General features: G+C 32.8%; 1 protein-coding gene across 1 annotated transcript; it reads left to right on the top strand.

Moving 5' to 3' along the window:
- The first annotated feature begins 335 nt into the window (after positions 1-335).
- On the top strand, positions 336-7,548 carry LOC145010197 (glutamate receptor 3.6-like). Its single transcript, XM_078968769.1, has 7 exons — positions 336-428; positions 517-742; positions 3,117-4,441; positions 4,519-4,796; positions 5,068-5,099; positions 6,029-6,435; positions 7,015-7,548. The coding sequence occupies exons 1-7, from the start codon at positions 336-338 to the stop codon at positions 7,420-7,422; spliced, it is 2,769 nt and encodes a 922-aa protein (XP_078824895.1). The 3' UTR covers positions 7,423-7,548.
- The last annotated feature ends 622 nt before the right edge of the window (positions 7,549-8,170 follow it).

The raw sequence follows: 8,170 nt of genomic DNA, 5'->3' as shown, positions 1-8,170 counted from the left end.
AATTTGACAAAATAAACAGAATCAAATCACCTCCTCACAGTTCAATTGGAATTTTTTTATCTAGAATATAGAGAAAAAAAAAAAAAGGAAAAAGAATCTCACTTTATGTAAGATAGGGAGCACCGTTGTATTTTTATCTCGCCATGCATGCTGTTTCCCGAAGTGTGTTTCTCGCTGGGAATGCTTATTTATCTTTAGTTAATGTTCTAAATTTTGAAGAGGCAAATTTGCGTCATTACATTAAGGTGAATTCATAGATGGATGTTGGTCATACTGGCTATATTTGTGAAGTCTCTTTTTAAATTTAGGTAACGAGTAAGTAAAGGTAGATGACTATGAATCGAATATGGGGATTGCTGGTGGTTTTGGTTTTCTTCAATGGATGTTTCCTTGACGATGTGAAGAGGCAGACATACGCCCAAGCTCGGGTACAGGCTTCAAACTTCTGTTTTGGCATAAAGAATTAATGATTTCCTTTTATTAGCGTTGTGGAAACCGAGTATTTTATTATTTCAGATTTCTGCATCAAACAAGCTCAGGGATACTAATGTTCATTCGAGACCAAAAGTTGTAAAAATCGGGTCTGTTTTGGCCTTCGACTCGATTGTAGGCAAAGCTGCAAAAATTGCTGTACAAACTGCAGTAAAAGATGTGAATTCTGATCCAAGTGTTCTTAATGGAACCAAGTTGGAACTAACTATTCATGACTCCGGTTCTAGTGGCTTTGTGAGTATTATAGAGGGTATGACTTCTAAATATTTTTCCCATCTACTTATTCGCTAATGTTTCTATTTGTATTGGGATTCATAGACATAAAAAATATAGGAAAATGATTTATAAGGGTAATCATAAAAAATATAGGAAAATGATTTATAAGGGTAATGAACTATTTGATTTTGTTTATATTTAGTTACTTTTTTTTTACATCATATATTATCCAACTTGTGGAACATGTTCACATTTTATCGTTGTGACCTGCTATAGTAGGTAAAAGTATAATATTTAAACAGTTCAACAAGTTAGAATAATATAAAATATACAAAAAGAAAAGGAATAATGTTAAAAAAAAACATTTCCCACCTACACCAAAACCGCCTCTACCACCTCCGCCACTATCACCACCACCACCGCCTCCGTCACCACCTCCATGTTTACCTCCACTATTGCCTCGGCCTCCACCACCACTGCCTACGTCACCGCTGCCTACGCAGGGCTTATTGAGATTTGAAAAAAAAAACAAATATTGATTTTGAGATTTGTAATACATACATATATATATATATATATATATATATATATATATATATATATATATATATATATATATATATATATATATATATATATATATATATATATATATATAGGGCTGTAAATGAACTAAACGAACACGAACAAGGTCTTGTTCATGTTCGTTCGTTTAAGTTAGCTGAACAACAAACGAACACGAACGGAAAACGAACGAGATTTTCTTGTTCATGTTCGTTCGTTTAACAAATTACTTTGTTCATGTTCGTTCATTTATGTTCGTGAACATGCTAAACGAACATAAACGAACAAATATAAACGAACAAAGATAAAAAAAAAAAAAAACACAATTGAACATGTAAGAACATAAACGAACATATAATATAGCAATATAATAAAATATAATTGAATATAGATGAATATAAATAAACTTAAACGAATGAATATAAACGAACGTAAATGAACATCATAAACGAACGTTCACGAACATAAATGAACGAACAAGACCATTGTTCATGTTCGTTCATTTGTTAAATAAACGAACATAAACTAACTTCCCGCCGAACAGTTCACGAACGGTCAGTTCGTTTACAGCCCTATATATATATATATATATATATATATATATATATATATATATATATATATATATATATATATATATATATATATATATATATATATATATTAGTAATCATGACTTAACTTTCTCTTTTTTTGGTAATTGTGGAATTTTTTTTTTTTTTTTTTTGAAAGATATTTAGATAACTAACTAAAATCAACTTCAAAAATTTGTTTTATGAATACGATGAAGAAGGATGAAATTGTTGATTTATAACACTTCCATTACACATAAAATATCCATAACCAAAAAGGCAAATACATGAAATTAGGAATGGCAGCAGCACCAAATGGGGCTGAAATAACCGCCCCGCCCTCTCCTACCCCTGCCCTCGAATTCGCCTTTTTCCTCCGACACTAAATTGAGTAAATTTCCGGTTTCCCCGTCCCCGATTACACAATGATTACTCTAAGTTTAATATTTATTTTTTAAAATAAAAGAGTTAAATATAGGTAATTATTTCGGGCCCCGCAGGTTATTTGGGAAGCAATTCCCTACCCCGCCCTTGAAAACTAAACGGTTGTAAAAACTTGTCGGCGATCCCAAAAACAGTGTAAAAGTACCCCCATACGGAAATGGGGTCACGCAGGGTCGGGCTGTCGGGGTCATGTGGGGTCCGGGTCCCAAGGGGGTTTGACATCCTAATGAAAATATTCATTGAGAGTTTCAGTAATACTATGGCGTATCTTTGAGGTCAAGTCCGGTGGAAATAAGTTCCCAATCCACTATCCACTAGTGTTTATTGTTAATGTCATCAAATTGTTTTCATTAGTTATGTTCATCTACACATTCATCAACAATATTCTCTTTAATAAATAAAAATAATTTTGTCCCTTATCATTCTCTTATGCATTATATCATATGTTATTTTATAGTAAATTTAAATTAAATTATATCCTTGTATCATATGGTTTTTTTGGATTTTATTAAATTTGATATAATATATAAATGTAATATATATCTAATTCATTAATATAACTTTTTTTTTTTATGATTTTAAATTTTTTAAATTGAATTCAATTATTTTAGTTATTTATTTATTTAAATTATTAATTTAAATTTAAAGATAAATAAATACTTCAATTTTAATAATTAATATTTTACTTTTTTTTCTTATAAATTTTAATTTTTTAAATTGTTAGATATTTATGTTTGTTTAATTTTTAAGTAACCATGGCATGAAATACATGGTGTGGCACCTAGTTTACTTATAGAGTTCTAACCTTATTTCCATTTGATGCAACAGCTTTGCACTTCACGTCGAGTGAAACTGTGGCGTTAATAGGACCAGAATCATCGGCTTTGACTCTTATGATATCCTACATCGTGAAAGAGCTCCAAGTTCCTCTACTATCTTTCAGAGCCACTGACCCTACATTGTCTTCACTTCAATGTCCGTTCTTTATCCGAACAGCTCACAGTGACTTTTTCCAAATGGCCGCCATAGCAGACATAGTCGGGTATTATGGATGGAGACGAGTGATCGCTATTTACATAGATGATGATCATGGTAGGAACGGAATAACTTCATTAGCAGATCAATTCGCTTCCAAAAGGGGTAAAATCTCGCACAAAGCGCCAATCAAACCCAATGCTACACGTAAAGACATACAAGATGTTTTGCTTCAGGTCTCGTTCATGGAATCAAAAGTTCTTGTTGTTCACACTAACACCAACTGGGGATTACATATACTTGATGTTGCTAAAGATCTTGGTATGATGGAGAGTGGGTACGTTTGGATCACAACCGATTGGCTTTCTACGATCATGGACATAAGCTCGCCACCTAGGAAATCTTTTGCTGCTATGCAGGGAGTTATTACATTGCGATCATACATAAAAGATTCAGAACGTAAAAGGAAATTTATTACCAAATGGAAAGACTTAACTACGTATGGCATGAGTACGTATTCTCTGTACGCATACGACACTATTAGGCTCCTTGCTCGTGCTCTTGATGATTTCTTTGATCATGGTGGAAAACTTTCCTTCTCCAAAGGTCGACCTAATCAAGCGAAGGACTCACAAGGTGGATTATTGAATTTCAATTCATTAACCGTTTTTAATGGTGGGAAAATCTTGCTTGAAGACATCTTGAAAGTCAAAATGAACGGAGTTACAGGACCAATGGAATTCACTTCCGACAGAATGCTGGTTTTTCCTGCATTTGAAGTTATTAATGTGATGCGTAATGGATTTAGGAACGTTGGATATTGGTCAAACTCCTCACGTCTGTCCATTTCTCCTCCAAAACCACCCAAAACGAACCAATCTAATTCAACGCAGCTGCTGAATACCGTAATTTGGCCAGGTGAAACAGTTGATAAGCCTCGCGGATGGATGCTTCCACGGAATGGAAAACAAACGAAAATTGGGGTTCCAGTTCGAATCAGTTTTCAAGATATCGTGAAAGAAATCCAGGGGACGAATAGGTACATGGGATACAGCATCGATGTGTTTGTCGCTGCGATAAACTTGCTACCATATGCTGTTCCATATCAGTTCTATCCCTACGGAGATGGTCGTCAGAACCCTAGTTACACTGATCTCGTGAGTTTGGTCAATGCTGGTGTGAGTGCTCTTTTCTTCTTCAATCTTTTGTATTTAAAGCTTTTTTTTTTTGGGTCTTTACGCTAATGACTGTATAGGTTTATGATGCTGCGGTGGGTGACATTGCCATCATCACTAACAGGACAAGCATGGTGGATTTTACTCAGCCGTATATTGAGTCTGGTTTAGTTGTGGTGACACCGGTGAAGAAGCTAAGCTCTGGAACTTGGGCAATTTTCAAGCCATTCACTGTTGAATTGTGGGGAGTTATTTTGATATCTTTTTTAGTTGTGGGAGCAGTTGTTTGGATTCTAGAACATCGCAGAAACAATGATTTTCGTGGTACTCCTAAACAACAGTTTGGCACAACCCTATGGTAAGTGTGTGTGTGTGTGTGTGTGTGTGATTGGTCTACACAAGTTAGCATATATACGTCCTTCTTTTGATTCTCTTCTCCCACAATCAAGCTGGAAAGATGAACATGCATACCCCTTGATTAAACACAGTTCCAAAAAAGTATGTTCCCTACTAATAAGATCCATTAATGCAAATCATGTTTTGAAACATTATTCAACCGCATTAGCATTTGTTATACTGGATACTTTGGTTAATTTCTCACTAACAATATTTGTGTTGTGTTCTTGCAGGTTTATCTTTTCTACCCTATTTTTCACCCACAGTAAGTAGCTCTACATGAAACCAACTAAGGTGTAATTTATTTTTGACTTGATGGATTTAACTTATGAAAGGGTGTTTCTATTTTACTTCTATTTCTTCTTACATAATTGTACGTTGACAAAAACTCTCCAATGATAGAAACATCATCCAAATACAAAACATGGATGGATGAGTGTGCAGAAATAATGACTTAAAAAAGAATGCCAAGCTAGGTTGATATTTTTTATAAAATAAATGAAATTACATTTTTCTTTCTTGCATTTAGCCCTTGAATTAACTCTTATGCAGATATAATGACTTAAAAAAGAATGCCAAGGAAAAGTGGTTTTTCTGTTAACTCCTATTTTTTTTATAAACTTTCTATCGTTTACTGTTTTCATTCCATTTACCCAAGTGTTCCGTAATTTTCTCAAATTCTTTTACACATCATTATCCAGAAGAACACTTATGGGGTCTTGAAAAGCCAATAAGTCACATAAAATGTTTGGCAAACTCAAAAACGTTTTTCAAAATATCTTTTCCATTATCTTCAAAATTGAGACTTTAAAAAGCAATGTAAAACCTGACTCTTTTTAACTCTTTATAACTTTTTAACCACAATAACTTTAAAAAAGAGATTTTAAACCAAACACTTTTGAACTTCTCAACTTATTGGCTTTTTCCACCAAAAAAAACTAATCCAAACATTTAAAAAAAAAAAAAAAAACTCTTTAGCATCAGTATAAGTCAATAAACATTTTTGCCTAAAAACATTGTTAGAGATTAAAAAGAAATCCCAAACACCCTTTTAAATAATGGGGGAAAAGAAGCACATTGGCCTTAATAATCTTTCCTCCTCCCACGAGGGGCGTTTTACCCCTTTTGACACACATTTTACTTCCTTTCACGATTTACTTCTATATGTTACAAACTTAACCATGGTTGATGCAGAACAAAGCATGAAGAGTACTCTTGGTCGTTTGGTAGTCATTCTATGGTTATTTGTGGTACTAATAATCAGCCAAAGTTATACCGCAAGTCTCAGTTCAATATTGACTGTTCAAAAACTTTCTTCTCCTATTGATGGAATTGAAAGTCTTATTCCAAGAAAAGATCGCATTGGATATGGAGCACGTTCATTTGTCCGAGACTATTTAGTCAAAGAAATTGGCATTTCTGAAGCTAGACTTGTTCCTCTTGAGTTGCCAGAAGACTATGAAAAAGCTTTAAGTGATGGTCCTAATAATGGTGGTGTCATTGCAATTGTTGATGAACGTCCGTATATTGAACTTTTCCTTTCGACCCGTTGCCAGTTCAGCATTGTTGGTCCAGAATTCACCAAAAATGGATGGGGATTTGTAAGTAAAGTTCTCATTTTCATGTTATATGATGTGTTTGACTTCTATAGTTAAACCAAATCATTTTTACACTTTAAGGTTGATATGAAGAAGTTTATAGTCCCAAAATCTTTTCTACAACTTCAACTTCGTAACAAGTAACATATTTATTCATAAATGTTAAATTTCAAATCATAAAAGTTTTTATGTTTAATCTCCATAGTGACACCCATGTATGTTTACCCATTTCATTTATTTGTATATTATAGCATCCTAATTTCATTTTCGTCTGTTACATCCCTTTATGTTAATTTTTTCTTATTTTGGCTGTGTACTATGAAAATTCTGTCCAATTACATTGTTATATTTCCATTTTTTTCTTAACAAATTAAACTTTGAAAAATCTACCCAATTATAATGGTGGAAGTTGGTTTCTATTTCTATGATATTGGTATAAATATGTAGATTGTTCAAAATAGGGTCCTTTAATAACCTCAATTTTGATATGAACTAGTTGATTTCCCACCATCAAATAACTCCATTTTTTGACCAATATTAGAATCAAATCATAATTTTCTTTGTGTTTATGGTTCTTTATAGGCCTTTCAACAGGGTTCTCATCTTGCAACAGATGTATCAAATGCCATTCTCAAACTATCTGAAACCGGAGAGTTACAAAGGATTCACAACAAATGGCTATTACAAAGTGCTTGCAGTTCACAAGGAAGAGAGTTATCAGTGGACAGGTTGGAGCTAAAGAGGTTCAAAGGCCTATTCTTTATAATTGGATTAGCTTGTGTTCTTTCTCTTTTTGTCTACTTAGTGCCCACCATATATCAGTATACCAAACGCAAACCAGACTCATCTGTATCATCTGGACCAAGACACATGCAAACGTTCATTTCATCCATTGATGAAAAAGAAGATTCGGCTATTGCTCATTCCAAGAAAAGGATTAGAGAGACAAGTTCACTTGAGAGCAACAGAGATCAGATGATGCATCTGTGAATGCCGAATGAATTTCTGGGAAAGAATCATCTTTAAACACAGTATATTAGTCAAAAGAAGGGCATTTATTTTATATACAATAAATGTGTTTATTCCACCTATGATGAGTATAGTCCATGTTCCAGTTTGCGCAAGTCAGGAAAGTTCCTTTCCCTTGTATAAATAGAATAATTTTACTAATAATAAATGGTTTATCATTTATATTGCTTATTGATTTATAGTTCATAATATATATGGTTCACCATGGTTCGTGATGGTAAACTATAAACTGTATGAACCTTCTCTAACCATAGCTTACAAGTTGTTTTCTATTTTTTTCCTTTTAACCTATTATAGCACCTTTCTAAGTTTCCAAGATACCAAGAAATAATATTTTCAAAAAAACCCTTTAATTTACAATTCTTTTCATGTTTTTATCCTAAATATATATTTTTTATCTTAAACGTATGAACGTTCAAAAAAACATTTATACACAATTTTTTTTAATTAAAAATTCAATTTAGCGTTCTTTTTTAATGATATTTCTTTGAACAAATTACTGAAATTGTCCCCGTAGTTTGCTTTAAGTTCACGTTTGGTTTCTATTTTTTTTTTTTTCACTTAGACATTCCGTATAATTTGTTTTGGTTGTGCTTTTGATAGGAAATAACTTTTTTGCCTTTATATGTTTTTTAGTTTTTTTTTTGTTTATTATTTACATTTAAAAAAAAGTAAATTAACTAATTTATCATTTTGTGGAACCCAATGC

Source organism: Lactuca saligna, chromosome 8 (assembly GCF_052625555.1).
Source record: "Lactuca saligna cultivar CGN05327 chromosome 8, ASM5262555v1, whole genome shotgun sequence".
Lineage (NCBI taxonomy): Eukaryota > Viridiplantae > Streptophyta > Magnoliopsida > Asterales > Asteraceae > Lactuca > Lactuca saligna.
This window is presented reverse-complemented; position numbering and strand designations above follow the sequence as displayed.

Coding starts and splice junctions, on each gene's coding strand:
- LOC145010197 (XM_078968769.1), top strand. CDS start 336: ATGAATCGAATATGGGGATTGCTGGTGGTTTTGGTTTTCTTCAATGGA. Junction 429..516: donor AGACATACGCCCAAGCTCGG/GTACAGGCTTCA, acceptor TTATTATTTCAG/ATTTCTGCATCAAACAAGCT. Junction 743..3,116: donor CTTTGTGAGTATTATAGAGG/GTATGACTTCTA, acceptor TTGATGCAACAG/CTTTGCACTTCACGTCGAGT.